We start from the raw sequence: 21866 nt of genomic DNA on the forward strand, positions 1-21866 counted from the left end.
CTGAATGAATCATTTAAATGCCACAGCATACCTGTTGCTGATCACGTATATCCTTTTATTACCAGTCTAGTCTAGCCTTTTGCAAATGGATACTTTCAGCAGGATATCGTGCCATGTCACAAAGTACACATAATCTCAAACTGATTCCATGAACCTGACACGGACGTCAGTTTACTCCAATAGCCTGCACCGTGCCCAGATCTCAATCCTTGTGGACGAGGTCGAACAGGAGGCTCACAGCATGAATGTCACTCAAAAATCTACAGGAACTGTGATACTATCGAGTCAACATATACCGATATAGCAAAGGAATGTTTCCAGTACCTTGTTAAATCAATTCTGTATGCAGTACGCAGTAGGCTACTGGATAGGTGTACCTAAGAAAGTATACACACAGACACGTGTGCATACATATACAACATTTATTTTTTTGCCTAGAAGTCACAGAAACGGGCATAATTTGTTACCCTGGTGATTTACTTTTTTTGTTCCAAATGAACAGAATTGAGGGGACACATTGGCAAACCTCATTAGTTTCAGCTTCTTTCCCATGCAAATTATGCCAGCCTAATCTGTGCTTTTGAAATGAGCCATGAGTTTTGGCAACCATGGCCACTTCCTGCTCTTCACAGCAGATTCTGAATCAGATTTTACACTACATTGTGTTATGCACACAGTTCTGCAGACTAGATGCAAGCGGTTCCCTTTATTTTGGACAATGATTTTGGGCAGATATTTTCACAATCAGTGATTTTAAAATCTCTCGAAAAGCTCATGAATGACAGCAGAATACTATCCATTTATCGGCATTTTAAAAAATGTTCCTGTGATGTAAGCTAGCATTGGTTTGTACAGCTAATTAGCAGACAAGCAACAATATTGGTAAACAAAAAATAGCAGGAATGGAACGTGCCACTCCTACTCCATTTGAAAACCAACGAACATTAATGTCAGCCATTCCCCACTAGATGGTGCCAGTGGCCCACTGATAAGCAAACGCTGGATCACACAGGAAATGTAAGAAAATAGTTTTATTTTTCTTAGGAAAAATACAAATTACTACACACACAATTCACACAGGCAGTAAGCTGCACAAACACAAATTATTGCATGTTTAATGGAAAAGTCACACACACACTCACTCTCACTCACACTCACACTCCAATCCCACCAGGCCACTGAAGTACCTATGAAACTTCAAAAGAAAAGGAGAAGAAAAAGACGAAGAAAACACACATCTACAAGATTACCCACTACTGAGAATCAACTGAAATTCGTGACACAATGTACACATTTCAAATAAGGCAGAGACCTGCTTGGGAAAGCATTCCACAGAATGAACCTATCTCCTAAACATTTTTGGATCGGGGTTGGGAAGCCACCTATGAAGAAATACCTTCAGTTTGTACAGCATCACACCAGTAAATCATTTCATGCATGCAAACAAAAACATCACATATCCATTAGTCTGAGCTTAAAAACCTTTTCTTTAAAACCCCAAGGGGTCAAATATAATTTCTCTTATGAAGAGAGAAGGATATTTGGGGATGAATACATATTTACTAGGTTTCTGTTTTCATGAATAGATTTTTTTTTTAATGCAATTTTGAACAAAAACCCAATGAGAAAAGACCAAGTGTTCTGCCATTCTGAGCGGAAAATGCACCACCGCCTAACACCCAGCAGAGGGCAGTGGACTCGTTTCCCCTCCAGTTGCATGATGTGATACTAAACAAGGCCTAGTCTAGTTGCAAGACGGTCTAGTTGCAGTGAGTAGACTAAATAAAAACATGAAAACTAGATAGCTAACAGAAAAATCACAAACAACCCCATAAACATACAGCCACAAAACAGTTAAAAATGTGATCAAACAATTTTAAAAAAGTTTAAATATTTTGAAAACATCAGGTTGAAAAAGTGAGGATAATGAATACTTGGAGCATGTTGTAAAAATGGTTATCATGTAATACTTAATGGTACCAAATAACTTTATACAGTTTTCTTCACACATTGTACATTTGGTGATATTATATACAATGGTCCATGTAGTTATGCAAAAAGTGAAATACTGCCGGATAAATATGATATTCTGCAAGTATCTGGGCCTGTCAAAATGGCCGACCCTCTTCAATTGCAAGCTTCAAATGAATGAAACCCCAACTGCAAGTTTAACCACGAAACCATGTTTCCAGATGAAATGTGTGAACCAAAGCTGAACTTTCACTGTGCACAGCACTCCTTCCTTAAATCTTCCTTATTAGATTGAAAACGAAGTACAAGTGAAATGCAATATTTGAAATACTCAGAAAATGAAACTAAATGAACTCTAGAACATTCCAAAAGGTCCAATCCCCCCAAAAAACGGATAGACGCTGCAACAGGTTATGACCAAAATGAAAGAAAAACTAAATGAAATTTGTAAACCACACAGCCACTAATATAGTATAATCTCTCTTCCAGCTCAAAGCTTTCTACCGAAGCCATTTGCAAACCAACCCAACCCATATCCTGTTGTTTTACTTTCAACATGATGCAATGCTAAACACCAAAGCCAGTAAATCATTGAGCTGACCACAGTCATACATAAACTTTCCCTTCAGTAAAACACCACTAAGAGTATTTTAACACTTCTCGAAAAAAGAAAAAAAAAGGCTCCTTGCGCTTGGATTTCACCCTCAGAAAGGGAGGGGGCAGCCCTGTGCTCCAGCAATTCTAATTAAGAAGTTCCACTCAACTGATTAAACCACTCAACTCTGGGGCAGTTACCACAGCAACGGCAGAACCAGTCACTCAAGGCAGGGATAATAAGGCAGCTGCACACACAGAAGCATCCCAGAATGCACTGCAAACCCAGGGAAAGTGGTTCCTCAGGACTGTTGATGGTCTCATTGTTCAGCACAGAGGGCCAACAGTTCAACATCACAGTCACTACAAGGCCTCGCCCACTTACACTGATATGTACTGCAATTTCAGAATAATAAATATAGTTAAAACAAGCACGGGTAAAATCCATAAACAAGAAAAATAAAAACAATAACTAAAATCATGATTAAAATCGCCTGGCATTTACGCGCATATGACCTTCTGTATCACGCTTGATCATGTAGGTAGTTCAAATGTCACGTTTTTGGTGTAGATTTACAAAGTGGTTTTGCAAAAAAAAAATGAACATAAAAAATGTTTCTTGAACAAACGCTACAGCGCTGACCGTCGTAGTTCTGCATAGAAGAAAGGCGCACCCCTAAAGGTGACTCCTAAAACATTAAGCGGCGTTAATGTCCAGCCTCAGGTCCCGTCTGAGGGTCTATCAGCCAGGAGATCTTCTCTTTGCCTTCTTGCCCTGAACACCCAGTGCAGCACAGACGTGTCCTTCTCAGACCCCTCCCAAGGGCAGGACATACCCACTCACCCCCTGTATTTGTGTGCAAACAAACTAAAGCAACCTTTCCGCACGGTTCCGTCACGGTCTTAACAGTCGTGTCACGGCACGGGCTGTGTAAAAGCTGGGTGGGGCGGCACCCGGAACAGTCCGAGGCACAGGAACAGTCCGAGGCAGTGTGTCGGTGGCCTGAGTCAGAGGGCGTGTGGAGACGGGACAGGCCGGAGGAGACAGGGACAGCACACTTATTATTAGGGCCTGTTTTTGTGTTTTTGGTCAAGGTGAAGGTTTGGAGACGCGCTTCACTCCACTGGAGTGTTGTTGTTGGCCTTGACCCCGGCCCTGCCGATCTGCAGCCAGGGCAGCTTGGCGCAGTTCTTGAAGAGCTGCTCGATGGCGATGTGCCGGACGTGGAGCTCGGAGGCCAGAGAGTCCTTGTCCTGGACCGCCGCCGTCAGCTCCTCGAACACCTCTGAGGGAGGAAGGCAAAGGTCAGGTCAGTTACGCAGGCACAGACATCAGGTCAGTTACGCAGGCACAGACATCAGGTCACCTATACAGGCACAGACATCAGGTCACCTATACAGGCACAGACATCAGGTCACCTATACAGGCACAGACATCAGGTCAGTTACACAGGCACAGACATCAGGTCAGTTACACAGGCACAGACATCAGGTCAGTTACACAGGTCAGATATACCAGTGCAGATGACAGTTTCAGGTCAGTTTGACTTGGGAAAAATTCATAATTGCTTTGGATTCAAATACTTTTCGGTGCTCGATTGATCATGCCTGGGGCAACTGAGCCAACCAAGAGCACCAGATGGCAGAATCCAATCCAATACACCAGACAAGCTTAGTAAAGTATAGAAAAGTATTTTCTTTACATATTTGACCCAGGTCTGGCAGACAAACATCAGTTACACAGGTGCTGACAAACACCAGGTCAATTATAATAACCCTAACATACAGAGAGGCAATGGCCAATAAGCTGTGCACAGAACACACAAAACACAGAAAGCGAACGCATGCACCATTGGACAGCGCTGGCAAACCTTGGCCCACGGATCACACACAGCTCTATTAATTATTGACAGATATCAGAACACATAAGCAACACTACACTTTAACAAGGGCACGGCTGCAAGACTGTTTGTCAACAACCAGACAGACAACAGACAGATGCAGCACACAGGGAAAAATATTATACAGACCAGTGACCAACCCTCAATACCAACAGAAAATTGATATTGTATCTTATTTGTACTCAAGCAGTGTGTAAAGAGAGCCTCTTACTTTGAATCTGTAGCAGCAGCTGTCCTTTCAACTGGCCAAGCTCCTCAGCACTCATCCCGGCCACTGTCATTAAAGAGAAAAAGAGACAAAGGATTTGGGTTACACACAAAGTTAAACCGGGAAGCCCACAACACCTCCGGCCTCTGCCTGTGAGACTGCTGAGGAGCGTGAAAGCCGCCCACTCGAACCCAACGCCTCCCGTTCCTCCGACGCGCGTTCTCCATTCTACAGCGACGCACTCGTGTCGTGAAGGCCAGCGCCACCTTGCCAGGAAACGCTCGCGCAATTTCTGGGAAATAATCCCTTGTGAACGCAGTGCGAGTTTTTGAAGGCGAGTCGTTTTATTTCATCGCCCTGGTGCTAAGGCCTTGGCACTAGGGCGAGACCCATTGAGGACGGTTTTACAGTAAGCGGAGGCTAAGAGCTTTTCTTCAGTGCAGAAGGTAAGCTGCGGAGAAGGGGGGAGCAGCAGACGCACACCGCTGGGTCAGTGAGTCACATGTTTATCTCTCAGTTCAGTAAAGGGTAGACATAATTCTGAGGTCATCGCGGAGAGAGGGAAGGCACAACGCACAGGTAATGAGACCCATTCCACACCTGGGCTGAGTTCATGAATAGTTCACACTACACAAACAGAAAGTAAGTCACTCAATAATTCTTATATTTAGACTTAAAATCCAATTTCCATTACATATTTAAAATATAAGAACCGTTCCAACTTGTCAAGCAAACAGTAACTGAAAACAAGCTAATATTTTCTACTTTACTTTTTTTTTTTTCTTTTACTGTTTTCCAGTGCAATTGTTGAAACCTGTGCTGGGCTTCAGTTTCTGGGGTCTAAAATAAGCATCTGCCCACACCAGTTCCCCCAAGACAGTTGGTATCGGTAGGCCTATATGCAGGATATGGTTTATAGTTTACGTATTAGTATTGAGTTATGCTACACGCATGATTTTTATTCATTTTAAACTACAATGGTTTGCTCGTGTCCATCCGTTTCATTACTTCTGTGCAGTTTAGTGGTTACTGCTCATGTGTGACTCACGACCGATTCAACCTACTGCTGTGACACATCAGCTTCACCGAGAAATGTGACAACTGACATGGACAATATATGCAGGCATCGCACTACGGCAATTCTCTAGAGATATCTTCGGTTATATAACGTACATACAGACATGCTAATCCACCTCACCCACCTGACTCACGAGCACATTCGTGAACCGACCCAAATTAATTGACTGAACTGACATGGAACTCACCCAGCCAATATGCAAACCATGAAGTATGAAACAAAACAAAGTTATTATCACCCCTCCCCCTCCTCCCCCCCGGTGGAGAACGCAGGCGGTAGACTCACACTCCTCCCTGCCGAGGCCCGGGTGCCGGTGCTGCCGGAGCCCATTCGGGCCGCCGCCCTGCTGCTGGTTCCGGTGGACCGTCCTCTTCCCCCCGGCCCACAGCCCGCACCCCCCGGCCCCCAGCACCAGCTCCTCGCCGCCCCGCCGCTCCAGCATGCCCTGGCCGCAGTCCGGGAGCCCCGCGGCGGCCGCCACCCCCTCGGCCCAGCGGGGGGCGTAGCGGGGCACGTGGGAGTCGGACTGGGGCACCAGGGTGCGGTCGCCCTGCTGGCTGTAGCAGAGGAGCGGGTGCTTGCCCCCGCGGCGGGCCGACTCCGACGCCGCCTCGCGGTTCTGCGCGTACTGCACGAGGCGGTTGATCTTCTGGCTCAGCGCGCTCTTCACGCCCTCGTACGCGCTGCGCGAGCCCTTGGCGCGGGACAGCTTCTGGTTGGCGATGAGGTGGTACTTCTCGAAGCAGTCGCGGTGGCCCCGCAGGGAGGTGGAGTGCAGGAGGGTGGTGCCGCACACGCCTGGGGGGGGGGAGGAACGAGAAAGTACACTTAAATCATGTTGATACCGCCATCTCACAACAAAACTAATGCACTACAGTGTGACACTGGCTCAGGAGGTAAGAGCAGTCATCTGGCAGAGGGTTGCCAGTTCCATTCCCACCCTGGGTGTGTCACCTAACCCCCAAATTGCTCCTGATGAGCCTTGCATGGCAGCCAATCGCCGTTGGTGATCGTGTGCACGAATGCGTGAATGAGAAGCATCAATTGTACAGCACTTTGGATAAAGGCGCTATATAAATACCAACCATTTATACCATATAGTACACACCCAAAAGTGGCCTAAATTCAATATGGTAAATCAGTGTTTTGAAGACCAGGTGAAACATAGCTTAGCATGATATCATCAGAAAATCAAAAAATCATCAGACCCTACACCCCTGCCAGACCTCTTTGTTCAGCCTCCACAGGCCGCTTGGCACCTCCCCCTCTCCGAACCTCCACCTCACGCTCACGACTGTCTGTTCTGGCTCCACGGTGGTGGAACAAACTCCCCGTTGAGGTTAGAACTGTAGAATCTCTCCCCACCTTCAAGCGCAAACTGAAGACGCACCTCTTCAAGCAGCACCTCTCCCCATCCCTCCCTACCTCCCTGTGATCCTTAATTGTTGTCTTTGTGATTTATGTAGTGTTTCGGTATTTTTAGTTCGCTAGGTAAGCAGTATTTGGATAGTTAAGTTTGGTCACTTTTGCTTTGTTGTTTGTTTATTCGTTTAAAAAAAAAAGAAAAAAGGCCCTGGTCCTTATCTTTGTTGTACGGGAAGCAATTGAAATTGTACTTCCCTCTAGGGTCTTTCAGCGCACTTAGCCCTGGTTATGGGTATGCACTATGTTGTACGTCGCTCTGGATAAGAGCGTCTGTCAAATGCCAACAATGTAATGAGGATTAACCAGAAGGCAAACCACAGACACACAGAATGTCCCTCGCATTCTGCCACGGTGAAACGAAATAGGCAAGAACCCACATGGAGTTTCCACTGGGGCCCCAGCGCACAGCTGGAGCCCCCTGCAGTCAAAACACACCTCAGCACCCCACTGACCCCACAGGCTCAGCGCCCCACTGACCCCACAGGCTCAGCGCCCCACTGACCCCACAGGCTCAGCGCCCCACTCACCCCACAGGCTCAGCGCCCCACTCAGCCCACAGGCCCACGTGCCCTCATTTCCACGAACTCTGCAGCTTCTCTCATTCACATGGCTCGGCTCACGTGTCGTTCTATCATTTTGAGGAACAGAAAAGCAAACGGCCCCCCTACGTTCAAAGTTGTTGACTCTAAAGCTTTAATTTCGGAGTTAAATAAAGGAGGGGGTTGAGCTTTCGGCTTTAGTAACGCAGGGGAATTACACTTCTCATTTCCATTTCTCCAGCCCGCTCTTAAGCCTAAAAGATACGTTTTTAATGAGTTTACAAAATGGCTCCTTTCACATGCATTTTGGTGAAACTCACACAATGATTACTTTCTCAGTAAAGTCTTGTTTCTAAACTGAACAATATTTTCCTGTTCAACCTTAATAATAAAACATTAATTCAGACAAAACTGAAAGTTGTTTTTGTGGATTTCTCCGAACCAACTACACAAACACCAATAATTCTAAGAAGTCTGTTGAGCAACAGAGGAAAGCAACTTTTCTCAAGCCTTCTGGTTCACTGGAAAGGAGGGCTTTACCTGGTATTTTAACATGCTGCCAGTGAAACTGAGAACCAGAACTACTTGGAAAAATGATAAGATTTCTGGCATGCACCAAGTCCACATTCTGTTTTCAGATGACCCACATAACTATGCGTTTATCCAGGATGGTCAACTGAGACATAATATCTCTTCTTCCAGGGAGTCCTGCCCAAGACGGCAACAAAAGCCTAAAAGCTTCACATAAAAAATAATAATAATAAAAACAATTTCATACGGTCATATACAATACATACAAATCCACCGATGACATCCAAAATGCAATGTAGACTGTGTTATATTGATTATATGTAGAGCACCAAGTTTCCTTCAAGAAGTCTGTAAAAGACCTTTCAAGGCACTCGAGTGAGGAAGTACAGTGTTCTGCAGCTCAGGGCGCAGAGAGAGAACAGCTTCACCAGCTGTGCTGCAGTTACTCGTGTAACACAACAAAAAATGCTAATGGTTCATTCATTTCAAAATAAACACAATATCGGTTTGGTCTGCTCTATATCTCCTCTGACAGAGAAGACCATCCTAAATATAAAGTGCAAGGGCGAGCCTGTTTTGAATCGTAATACAGCGTGAGTCCAGCTCTTCTTAAAAAGGGACGAGGCTGCATGCGCATAAATCGCACCACCATAGTCTAACAGAATTAAAAAACGTGCTTCGTGCAATTCTCTTTTAGGCTTCAAAAAAAGGACTATTTTTAAACGGAAGTAAGAAGCCGCAGGATTTGGAGGAAAGCCTGTGAGAATCTGTACTGGGGAGATTCTGCCTTCCACCACAGGAACAGCGTCAACCATCTCACAAACCCGTAACTGCCGCCTAACAACACTGAGAAAGGAACCTGCCCACCGCTTCGCTCCAGAGAGCTGCGCTGGGGAACAAGGCGAGGCGAAAATAAAAAGTTAATGAAAGGCTGCTCGCTGCATTGAGGCCCTGCAGGCCACACGAGAGACTGAGGCTGAAGGAACACGAGACGTGATTCACTGTCTGAGGAGTGGAGTCCATGCGGTAACCTTAGCCCCAGTCTGCAAGAAACAGAAGCCCTCAGCCTGTAAAAGACAGGAAGAACAGCACGAGGCCAAAACTTCCTCAAACACGCACCTTACCCTCTGAAGACTAACTATGAATAACTAACTGTTCAGCTATATCTACAGATCGCCCCCGTTTCCCTTCGCTACATATGCTGAGGCCAAACGGGAAGGAGATATTTACAGCCACGTTACAGACAAAGGCTTTGACGCACGGACCTTGGGAAGGTACCACGGAGACCTGGCTGGGGGCAAGGTCGGCTTAAGCCAGCGGTGATTTCCCAAAACCCCACATGGAAATTTTTTTGCACGTCTGCAGAAGGCGGCCGTGTTAATAAATGACCTTGCCATCAACGGTGGCTTCCCCCCTCGCCACCTGCCCGTTTGTTTAGTCACCACAACGCCCTCCAACAGGCCATCTGGACACCCAATCGGGGGGAGGTCACTTTAAACGTGACTTTAATACTGCCGGGTGACGTGACCCTTTACATTCTTCACTTCAGTTCATTTCATTTCCATATGCACTCAAAATGGCTCCAGGGCATTCTGCTCCCCAGCTCAAGTGAACTGCATTCCCACGGACCACGGAATCCTATCACAGTCCTTGGCAGCTTGTCTAAATTACATCAGTTTCAGATCTATATCTAAAACTGCAGAAGATGAGGGTAATACAGCTGACTGTTTTTTATTTTATGGGACTCACTCACTCACTCACTCACTCACTCACTCACTCACTCACTCACTCACTCACTCACTCACTCACTCACTCACTCACTCACTCACTCACTCACTCACTCACTCACTCACTCACTCACTCACTCACTCACTCACTCACTCACTCACTCACTCACTCACTCACTCACTCACTCACTCACTCACTCACTCACCGTACAGTGTCTGAGGGTAGAAATACAGCTTGTTTAACAGGTGGCCTCTGGACGCCACTGGCAGTGGCACAAGCTTAAGACTGCAGCGAATGAACCGCATGAGTCCTTGATCTGCAGCCAGTGGCAGGACCTTGGAGCCATCTTACACCAGCAGGGGTGACATGAGGAGATCAGGCTGAGCGCGGGCCCCATAACCCCTCACCCAGTCCTGGGCTTAAACAGCGCACTGCCATCAACCTGTCTGCCCAATGAAGTGCACCATGGCCATTTCACTGGCTAATCCGCTTAGCAATCTGTATTACTAAGGAAGCGTGTGCGCCCGTGCACACACAGACACACACACAAGACACACACACAGACACACACACAAACACAGACACAAACACAGACACAAACACAGACACAAACACAGACACACACCAGGAGTGAAGCAAGGTCTTCATTACAAATCCTACGTGCGAGAACACGAAGCTAACGGCACCTATATCTGTGAATGCGCAGTTCTCTGATCCCCACAGCCTTCAGTTAAGTGTGGCAGGCGACTCCCACGCGAAGCAATGCGCATCGTGACATTTTAATTAGGGAGGAAAAAAATAGGAAATAAGACGCGTCGTGCCAGAAAGCAAACTCGCGGTGCCATCCGGCGAAAGCCATCCATTCACACAGAAATAGTGCTGTCAGAGGAAGGATAGCGCTTCATTCAGCCTAATCCCGTCTCTATTTTTAGAGCGCAGAGGAGCTTACTCTCCTGGGCTATTGCTGGCTGTCATGGAAACCTTAATCTTATCATATGTAATCTATGCGGTTTGTCTTTTACTCGCCTGCCCAATCAGACACCGTTCGCTCTCCTTCCTTCTCACTGGCCTTTCAGCCATGCGCCTTTTATTTCCCCACCAATCTGTTGAAATTACAATATTTTCAGGGCCGAATGCCACAAGCTCCAATTATCAGTGCCGGAGAGAAGAGACAGGCAACCGCTCTACTCAGAAGCGCGTTGAGTCAGCTGCAGCTCCTTAACACGGCAAGCCGCGCTCGAACAGACGTGAGCAGGAGGAGGCCGCCTGACGTGAAGCCTACAGCCCCTCGGGGTGCAACGGGCCGTCCCAAAACAAGCCGACTGAACCTGGATATCTGTCATTCCTCAATGCATGGCGTGAGCAGAGACATACGGGTGTAGAGGGGGTCACGCTGTAACCCACATAAGCAAGACCCACCCTGTACTCATACAGCTAATACAACTACTGATGCATATTACACTAAAATCATATCATAACGGGCACCTTGCCTTGAACTCACAGCTTCAATTCAGAGGGAAGAGAAGTAATTACCAATCTTAGTCTGCATTCAGGCCAGGAATATACCAAATTGTTGGATTTCGGTATTTTTTAAATATATATTTTTTGTTTCCTATTGAAGTCCAAAGTTGCGATCTGTGTTTAAGAGCCCCCCCCCATTCATCATGTTAATGTCTGCGGTTTTGAATCCCTTTTTTCACATGTAAATTTCAGCCAACAGATGGCCCGAGACACAGGTGTCTAGAGTCGTCGGAAGGAAACCTTGGTTGAATAAATGATAATATGAGAAAAGACATTGATCTAACTAGGGAGGAACGGCATTGTCTGAAGCAGGAGTGAATTACCACATGCAAGAAGCCTTTCATCCTGGCTAGCCCAATGGTAGAGAAATTGCACTTAAACTGTGTGACATTCTCAATGATGATTTGTGTTAGACTGAAGAGAGAAAATTCAAAAGAAAACAGAAGGATTCTTCAAAACCCACAATGAGTATGTGAAAATGGGTCCAATTACACACAATTCTGTAATGATGTACTTGTTTACTTTCAAACTGTGCATGAGTCATGTCTCTGGACTACGTGCCTCTTTGAAGCCTATGTGCCTATGGGCCTGTATGCTGGGCAGGACCTGCGGTAACAGGCAGGGACAGTCCAAGTATGCTCAGGCCTTATCGGATAACAGGCAGGAGAGTGGTGTTCGTGCATAGGAGAATCTATAATCCAGGCCAAGTGAAACACTGCCATGCCTGGGCAAAGCTACAGCCAAATATGCATCGCCCTGGAGGGCTACCGGTCACATTCAGCACAGACACAGGGAAGCACCATTACCGAGTCAGATGGATAACTGCACCGAGTAAAACCAGGAATCAGAGAGGGTTCTGGGAGGGTTCCTCCACACAACTCCGTAATCCCGCTTTGTGAAACAGGCCCGTGGTCTGGAATCAAACCCAGGCACGAGAACACCGCCCAAACCAGACGAGCCACCCCGGCAGCTCAAAGACACAAAGTGTCCTTCGCAAAACACACATGAAACGATCCCATTACAGGTGTGTGTTGAGATCCAAAGCCCTCTGTTTACCTTTACCCTCGAGGATTTGAGCAGGAACGTAGCCCTTTAACTCTATTTACTGCATGGGTTGTGCTTGCGAGCAGAGGACATTCGATCCCCAACGCGACAGGACGGTAGCGGGACAGGGGCTCGCGCTGGGGGAAGGGGACACACACACAGGCACAGCCTCTGCGGCTATAATTGGACACATTCTCTCAAACGGCCGGTCCTAGAAAATCGCTGGCCATCAATAACGGAGGCGACAGCTGGCTAGAGGACTCGCACGCGGGCGGCTGCTGTTTAGGGCCGCGTTGTGTGCCGCGGTGCCGATTGTGTCCGGTTTCATGTTGCCGTCACCATTTAGGAGTGACGGCGGGCAGTAATTCTTTCAACAGATCAATAGAACAGCGGCACAGACGGCCACGTTCGGTCGGTTTTGATGCCCCGACGTTAAACGGGAGGGCATTCTAATCTCAACGCAGCGGCAACAACAAGGTCAGCTTTCCTTTCCATTTTTCCACCCCACAGTTTGACGTAATTCTCGCCCCCGAGGAAAGGCATTTCACTGAAGCGGGATGGCAACAGTCACGCCTCTGTTCACCTCAGGGTGAGGAGTTCACAAACAAAAAGCACAGAACACGCTAAAAATGCACACACAGGCCCCACAACACAGAGCGCTGAATAGCCATGTTTGTTTCTGGTGTGTGCTCCCATGGAGCGACTATCTGCCCTCCCCCACCGCCCAGCTTTCAATCAGCACGCACTCTCGCGGATCGCCGACTCAGCACAAATTCCATCACCGTTACATAACGGGAATATCGCCGTGCCGGGAGCAGCCGAGCGCTTCCCAGAATCAGAGTCCGGTCGCGTAGCGGGGGAATCACAAGAGCAGCCTTCAAAGCCATCAACCGCCAACTGCAAGCCGACTCACAAGGTTTTTATTTTTGTGTTATTTATTTTATTAAAGGGGCCATTCATCTCTCTCCCAACAGCTACAGCGGGAGCTCGGGGATTGGCCGAGTGAAAGCAGCGAATGATCCAATGCCCACTCACGCCCGCTCATTTCAAGCAAAGTCCACAGGTTGTTGTTAATCTCTCCTCCATCAACTGGAAAAACCTCGCGCGTGCTCTCCATAGTTTCCTTATGCTTAGTTCCAAGGTTTTTTTTTTTTTGTTTGTTTTTTTACATAATGTTGGTGTTCCATCCCCGGGGCTGACTTTCGACCATCACAGTCCACCCAGAACAAAGCTTGTGCAAAGCATTATGGGAACTGTGGTTCACTTGCCACACGTGGCCTTGCTCTCAGCCTCAGACTCCGTGTATCACCCAATCAGGGACCACCTTGGTGTGTCTGTGGCATCAAGCCATCAGTGGACTGGGCAGGAGTGCTGTCATTCCAGGGCATCAAGGCGAGGACACAACGAGAGCCATTTCAGGGCTGAATGACCCTTCAATCACTTAGCTAAATGCAATCATGCCACAAGCACAATGTTGATAGTTTTCAATGGCCCTCTTTCTAAATGGATGGTCTTATGAAGTAAACAGTGCATTTTCTCACTGAAAATAACCCCACACATACACACGTGGTTTGGGAAAATAGGATATTGATGTCACTTATATCATGAGTCTAAATTCAAGCCTGTACATAATATTTATAGCAATGGGAGACAGAAGCAACCTCAAGTACCCTGTGCATCTCAGCACTTTCACAACCCAGAATTTTCCAGTCAAACTGAAGCAATCGCACAAGGTCTCTGAAGATGTCGTCAATCAGGGTAAAACCCAGACTGCCCCTGTCAGTCTTGTGCAGGTGGGAGTCCCTCGGTAACGGTTGCTAACACTCCCATGGTCAGCACTGACAGCCTTTTAACAGGAAGCAGGCTTCAGCCTGGCGTGAGCAAAAGCACACAAGTGTTCAACAGAGCACAGCAACACAGACAGCACAGGGTCAGTGCAGGCACTGAACAGCTCCACCTTAGCCCATTAGACTCAGTAATGGACTGCATTTATATAGCACTTTTATCCAAGTAAACACAGCCAACAGCAAACACCACCGCCACTCAACCGCGGCTAAGCGTTCGCTGCTTCTGCGGCGTCCGGCCCTCCTCGGGCTAACGCTAACACCGCTAACGCGCGGCCGGCGCAGGAAATCGATGAGGACAGAAGCGCCCATGCCTGGCGTAGCGGTGTAAAAACAGCCGCAGCCCCTGCACAGCTGACGATTAGAGCGGGAGGGGGGGAAAAAGGCAGCCCGCCTCTTCTCTTCCGCAGACCCGAGAGGACAAAAACAACGGGCCCGGCCAACCGCGAGGAGCCTTTACCGCGGTCTCCAGCGCGCCAAAGCCGCGCAGCGCTCGTTTTCTCGCTACGCAGCGCCAGCTGAGGCCGGCGCCTTGTTTCCAGCCTTTGGACGGTCAATAATTCAATTACCACGCCACAACAGAATAACCCAGAAAAATAATGAGGGCAGGCTTTCTGTGCCAGCTACCTCTAGACCTCTAGCAGCCGTGGTAAAGGACAGCCCGGCTAACACAAAATGGCCTCACTACGACGAGAAATGTTATATCATTAAAAAGAAATCTGCTCCAAAATATAATTCATTTACCATATATTTCCGTTTTGCCACACAGTACCATCGCCGGGGGATTTTCTATAATAATCTGACCGCTATCAGCCAAGCACTCCCTGAGGCCACTTGGTGTGTGCACTCTCCTTTAGCAATCAATGTCATAACATTGACCAAACATATCAGCAGCACAGTGAGAGCGTTTTGTGTTAGCTGAGTGGTTCTTGTGATGGTTGCTGCTGGCCTGTGGTAAACAGGTCTGAACAAACACGGTGCTTCTGTGAAGCACGCGGCTGTGGGGAAAGGAAGGCCTTGGGCGCTAAGCCGACTGTGACACACAGCAGCCTGACAGTAACAAGGAGGGCCTGTGGTATTCGCTCAGGCTGCTGAGATGAATCAGAGTACGTGTTGAGGCACGCACCGCCCCACACCGCACCACACCGCAGCCCCGGACGCTGGAAGAGAAAAGCCTCGCTGGGCTTTTTCTGAGTTCAAACAGGCAGCCTACGTGTTCGCAGCGATGGAGGTTCAGCAGAGGAGACCTGTCACCGTTTCAGAGTAACAGCCCCGAGCAAGGGCGCTCGTTCTGCGCCACTTTCCTAAAAACCGTCGGGACTGAGAGAGCCGGGGTTTCCGCCCATCCCAAACACAGAACGAGGGCTTCACGTTGGTGAGCTCGGAGCAGGGGCAGGAAACATGGCGGAGAGCGTGGAGAACAGACAACCGCCGTCCCCCGCCGTGGTTACTGCAATGGCAGTTTGTGCAACTGCCCCCCCCCCCCCGAACACCATGTTTACAGGAGCCTGGGTTCCAGCACGCCTCAGGGCGGCGGTGGTTTCTGCAGTTCAAACACGGCGTGGCGGGTACAGCCCTGGCAGTGAAAATGACTCATTTCCCCACAAACGAACAGGGCAGCTGAGAAACAGCGCCCGCATTGTGCCCCACTGCATCTTCATGAGAAACCTCTCGGCTGTGAAATAAAAGCAGGTTTCCAAAGCCAACTGGATTACTGTCGTTTTTATAAAGTCACGCTGGAGCCAATGAGATTTCCCCGGCTGCTCGAGAATGCGGAGGGACGCTCAATGGGCGTTCGGTGGAATTGGCAATTAAGTCATCTCCTCTACAGATACGAACCGAGCCACGGATGAGGTGCAGTTTTAATTTGCATGCAGTCGAGGCAAGAGCAATAGCACTGCAAAACAGGGTTCATTTTTTTCCTATAGAACATATCCCAACTAACTTTATTATTGTCAAATGCAAATGTTTAAAATTGCCTGTGGTAGCAGAAAAAGGCGATATTAATGGCATAACCACTGTCTTTGTCACAAACATCTAGGCTACAAAACAAATACTGAAATTTGCAGGCCTTTACATTTTGCAGTCCAATAACATGCAGCATATAGGGCTGTAGAGGGAGAGAATGAACCTGGGGTGTCATTAAAAGCATTCAGGGTCAGGTATAGAAACGAAGATTCAACATAAACGCAAACTACCATTCCGCACAGCTACCAAGACCATACAGGCTAGTCACACCTGAAAGCAGCTGTGGCCAAAACCAAAAGACTGGGAACTGTTCATATCCTGGTCTTATAGCCACCCATAAAACACCCTATTCCGCGTGGAATTCTGGTCGGAGACGCTGCGAGACATTCCTTCGAAACAAACAGTTTAACAGGGCGTCCGCGAGACGAACGCGACCGGGGCGCTAATTGAGTCCCCGGAGAACTGCCGCCTCTCTTCGCGCGGCCGTCGTTAATTAACAGCAGAAAAACGGCACTTCAAACGCCGGCGTGGCTGCAGTAGGCCCCTGTTCCACCGGATCAGGAGAGGACATGGAGCTCTGCAGTCAAACCTCAGGCCTCGCCTCAACTCAGACACCGTGCTCCAGAGATCAACGGCTGGCTAGGCCTGCTCAGGTAGTATAATCAACAGCTTAGACAAGGCTAATCCTCTTTCAACACAGATGTCCATCAGGTCCTGCTCATGACATATGGTTGACTCCTCTACTACGGACGTCCTAAAATGGAGGAATGACAGTTAGACTGGTGAGCATTGATTAAGCTGATCAAACACTGCTTATCCCATAAAGCATACACTAGCACTGGTGCCAGGAGCAGTCCAATATACTAAAAGCAATCAATACAAACAACTGCTGGCTCAAAGATTCAATTTCAACCCATACCTTGCTAGGTAACAGGTTATATTGGTGTGGGATCTGTGTGGTGGTCATTTTTACCAGCCTATCCCAGCTCTTTTAATCAAGAGTGAAAAGTGCCAGCATCTCAAATAAGATGCAAACCAGCCCCAACTGCTCTCGTCCCTGACTGCCTGCTCTTTCAAAGGGCCACCACAACAGCCGCAAGACACTGCACATCATCACCACAAGCCCAAGGCGACAGACTACCATGCATCTACTGAAATAAATCTTCTAAAAAGGCAAACACTTGTGTTCACACTGATGTGTCTTCATGAAGACCAAAGGACCCAGGCAAACACTTTCTGTAGCCAGAAATAACACCGTTTAAAAGTAGCCATTCAGCAGAAGCTCTTATCTAGAATGACTTACATAAGTGCAGATACGCAGGCTTAGGCAACAAACAGTGCTGTTGCTATGTTATCTGTCATAGCCGATAGCAGTAGTCAATACAAAATCTTACAACATGAAGTTGAGACACCACAGTAAGTGCAAGAAAAAAAAAATTAGACAGTTGCAGCATTAGAAAGAGTATTCTTTATATTTACCATAGGTGCACCCATGAAAAAATGTTCCGTTAAAGATATGCTATGGAATATATCACAGTAATTATGAAAAATAAATCATTGTTAAAATATTGTGAAAATGACAGATATAGACATTTCTTGCCTTGCTTTCTAAACTAAATGGAAGGAATTAGAAATAAAAATGATGTACTAAACCAAGGCATTACTTTGTAAACCTCCAAGAGGAGTCAGGTTTCAAAGACATCAGCAGAAATGATAGTGTACACACATAGGTGTTGCCCCAGCCTACTTCATTCTACCTCAAGTGTGTCCATTATATGAGGGACAGGGGCCACTACAATCCCAACTGAAGACCTTTCAGGCTGGAATGTGTCACCTGTGCTCAAAGTGCCTGCAGATGTTCCACAGGGATGACAGGCGCAGAGTGTGTGTATACCTGTCTGCATGTGTGTGTATGTGTGTGCGCATCTACGTGAATGTGTGTGTGTCCTTGTGCTCTTGCGTGGGAATGTGAGTGTGCCTATGTCTATGTGTATGTGTGAGGGCGCGAGTGTGTCTGCCTTTGTGCACGTGTGAGAATGCGAGTGTGCCGGTGCACATGCATGAGTGTGTGAGCCTGTGTGCATGCGAGTGTGTGCATGCCTGTGTGCAAGTGTGAGAGTGTATGAGTGCCTGCGTGCATGTGTGAATGTGTGAATGTGTGAATGTGTGTGTGCCTATGTGGATGTGTGAGAGCGTGTGTGTGCCTATGTGGATGTGTGTGTGTGTGTGTGTGTGTGTGTGTGTGTGTGTGTGTGTGTGTGTGTGTGTGTGTGTGTGTGTGTGTGTGTGTGTGTGTGAGTGAGTGAGTGAGTGAGTGTATGTGCCTATGTGGATGTGTGAGAGCGTGTGTGTGCCGATGTGTGTGTGTGTGTGTGTGTGTGTGTGTGTGTGTGTGTGTGTGTGTGTGTGTGTGTGTGTGTGTGTGTGTGTGTGCCTATGTGGATGTGTGCCATGTCCCACTCGTACGCTTACCCTCGATGCTCAGCTCGAAGCAGACGTGGCAGAAGGACAGGGTCTCCGTGTGCGTCTCCAGCTTGCAGACACTGCAGATGTTGTCATCGTTCAGGTCAATGTTCACAAACTGCTCCTCTTCACTCATGGTGCCTCTGAGAACGCAGGAAAACACAAACATGAGGAAAGCCACAGGCCACAAAACTCCTGCACCATTTCACACTGTAACCATACTTTCAGGTCAAACAGACAGGGGCCAAAAAACAGCAAGCACCAGTTCTGTCCCAGTCTGTGGGTAAAGAAATAGGCTCCATTTATTCTTCTCAATTTGCAAAAACACTCCAGAACAATTTTTTTTTTTTAATGGTCCAAGACAAATAAAGGAGTGAGTACAAATCACAGTGGAGTGTTTCAAAAATACTTTCTTAAAAAGCAGTTACATATTAGTCACGACAAAATCCGGGGGATTAAAAATAAAGGCACCTCTGACAGCCAGCAAACAAAGACTTTTCATTTATCTCACTTATTTTAAACAATAACGCTAATCTGCTGTTTCCGAGTCAAGATCCTATGCATGAATAATGTGCCAGACTACACAGTACTTTACTATCAGAATCAATTCACTAAAGGCCAACTAAACAATACTAAACAATAGCAACAATTCCCAAACAAATTTCTAGCCAAAATATCAGATACAATAAAACAGATAACAGTTCAGACAAACACAGCACCTAAGTTAAACGTTATTAAGGGAAAAAAAAAGGCTTGTTTGTTATAAACTCATTCTGCGACCCCGTGACCCATAAAACTTACCATAATATGGTTTATTACTTTCAGTAACATACGTAAACATGTGCCCATTTTATTTTACACAACAGTGAGTTGAGAGAACATAAAACAGTGCGTATAATAGTTACAAAACAAAAAGGACAACGCGTAGAGGCATAAACCTGAACGAGGATCAGAGAGGCCTGTGGCTATTTGCGCTGCCTGACTATGTCTATTCACAAACGGAGACCCTCAAAGAGGTCGACAAAGCCGACAGCCTCCTGTTTTTTTAAGTAAATTTACTTAGCTACCAAGACTAACACAAGATCGTAGTTTTGGAATGTCACTGCCAAAGGGTAATCTCATCAGAACCCAGGAAGAATGTCCACTACCCCTCGTCCAATTTCCTAAGAACCACATTAGAAAAAAATAAACGCAAACTAATGCCAGCTACCACGTGGAGATTCAGGTTCTATTTTGATGCCAATTTTTTTTTCTTCGTTTTTCTTTTTTCTTTTTAAAATAACCACAAAACAAAAAACTTTACAAGAGCAATATTGCCAATCCTCAGTGGGTTTTAGTGCGTACCCTCGGGGTTGTCATTACCTTATGAAAACCCATGGCGTTACACAACTCGCAGCAGAGAAATGCAAATGTGACTTATATTATTTAATCATCCCTGCCATTTGCATTGAACTGCGCATAGACATTAAATGTGACGAGAGCCCTGGTGACTCATTTGTCAGGAGCACAATACTGGGGTAATACTGCAAAGTACCGGGCTTCTTTTAAAAAGTTTACAATCTGGTTTTTCAAGCGTGCATCTACTACTTTCTCGCCCAGAATAGGTGGTTAGTTTATAAACTACATTGGCCACATTGTTTGGTAGGCTAGAGGCAGCCACAACAATGCAAAATCATCGGTGCTTCTCTAGCTAATGCTCTCAAAGGTATAACGTTATTGCACCACACTGCCACAATGTAAACATTAGCAAGCACGCTTGTTAGCCAACTTAATCTGTGGTAACTTTGTAATTGAAACAAATTAAATTAAATAACACATGCATAATCATACATTGACTGCATGTCGACTTAATTTACGAAGATAAAATGTTGATTTGCTTAATTTAGTCAATGTTAAAGTAAAAAAATAATAATAATAAAAAATAAAATGTCCGCCTAGTTTAGCTAATTCGCATGGCCGCCAAGTAAACAAGCGTCCAGCAAAGTTGGTTTGTACCATAGACTGTATAGGTTTTCACGCTCACAACTTGACTTGGACTCAAAAAAAGTTCATACAGCAACGTTAATTTAACTATATGAAAAGCAAATTAGCACAACATATCTTAGCCATTAAGTTAAGGTTAAACTAGAAAATGTCGGAAAAATAAAATATAGTTGATTGCTATCTTGTATTTGCTGGTTTATTTTGACGTACAACCAACACTGGAATGACGATTGGATTATGTGAATCTGGGCAGGATCTTTCAAACTAAAATTCAAGAATACGAACCTGCTATTGTTAAAATAATCCGTGGTCAAACTTCTGGACCGCTATTTATAGACCGAGCTAACAGTTAAGACAGTTAGCTTAGCTAGCTACGACGTGTACAGCACATTCTTCCTAGCCAACATAGCGCACTACCTAATAGCCTAACGTTACTACTCACCAAAGTTAGCTAGCTATGGTAACTTGTCAGCACAGACTTAAAGGTCGATTTAAAACCTTACATACCCAGCTAACGGTTAGCTGCAGCTAAACAGCTTGTAACAACTAGTTAGCTACACAGCTTTCTATGACTTCAGTAGCTAGCTACCTGGCTAGCTAACGGTATATCTAGCCTATTGTTGACCAAAGTAAGCGAGCTTGGGTAGCATAATTAGCTAGCTTTCAAACTACCGTTATCTAGTCAGCTTGCCAAATATCGTCGATTAGATTAACTACCTAGCTAGCTAATTTCGTCAAAGTAAAAACCATACAGACATTGTGTTTCAAGAGTACCTACGTTAGACTGTTACAGACATTTATATCACACGCGGTGTAAACTATACCTACCTTAGCGACTCTCCCACGCCAATTTAGCTAGCTAGTCCACTGACAATGTTGAAACAAAAACAATCTTTTCAATAAACAGCTAACGTTATTGAGTCAGCTGTCTACCAGCTACTCGCACTGAAACACTCCGAAGTCAGGACAATTATTTGGCGCAACGCTACAAAGCACAACATAGAATACACATTTGGGGGTGGTAAAAAAAAATCCCCTTTTCGGAATGAACCAACATTTCCGAGATAG

General features: G+C 46.4%; 1 protein-coding gene across 1 annotated transcript; it reads right to left on the minus strand.

The window, feature by feature from the left end:
* Positions 1–1016: 1016 nt before the first annotated feature.
* On the minus strand, positions 1017–21786 carry c7h21orf91 (chromosome 7 C21orf91 homolog). The gene is made up of 5 exons (XM_061247226.1): positions 21627–21786; positions 18825–18958; positions 6038–6550; positions 4678–4740; positions 1017–3851 (listed from the first exon to the last, which is right to left on the minus strand). Exons 2-5 carry the CDS (start codon positions 18949–18951, stop codon positions 3682–3684), a joined length of 873 nt encoding a protein of 290 aa, XP_061103210.1. The 5' UTR covers positions 18952–18958; positions 21627–21786; the 3' UTR covers positions 1017–3681.
* Positions 21787–21866: the final 80 nt, after the last annotated feature.

The sequence above is a fragment of the Conger conger genome, chromosome 7, assembly GCF_963514075.1.
Source record: "Conger conger chromosome 7, fConCon1.1, whole genome shotgun sequence".
NCBI classification, from domain to species: Eukaryota; Metazoa; Chordata; class Actinopteri; order Anguilliformes; family Congridae; genus Conger; species Conger conger.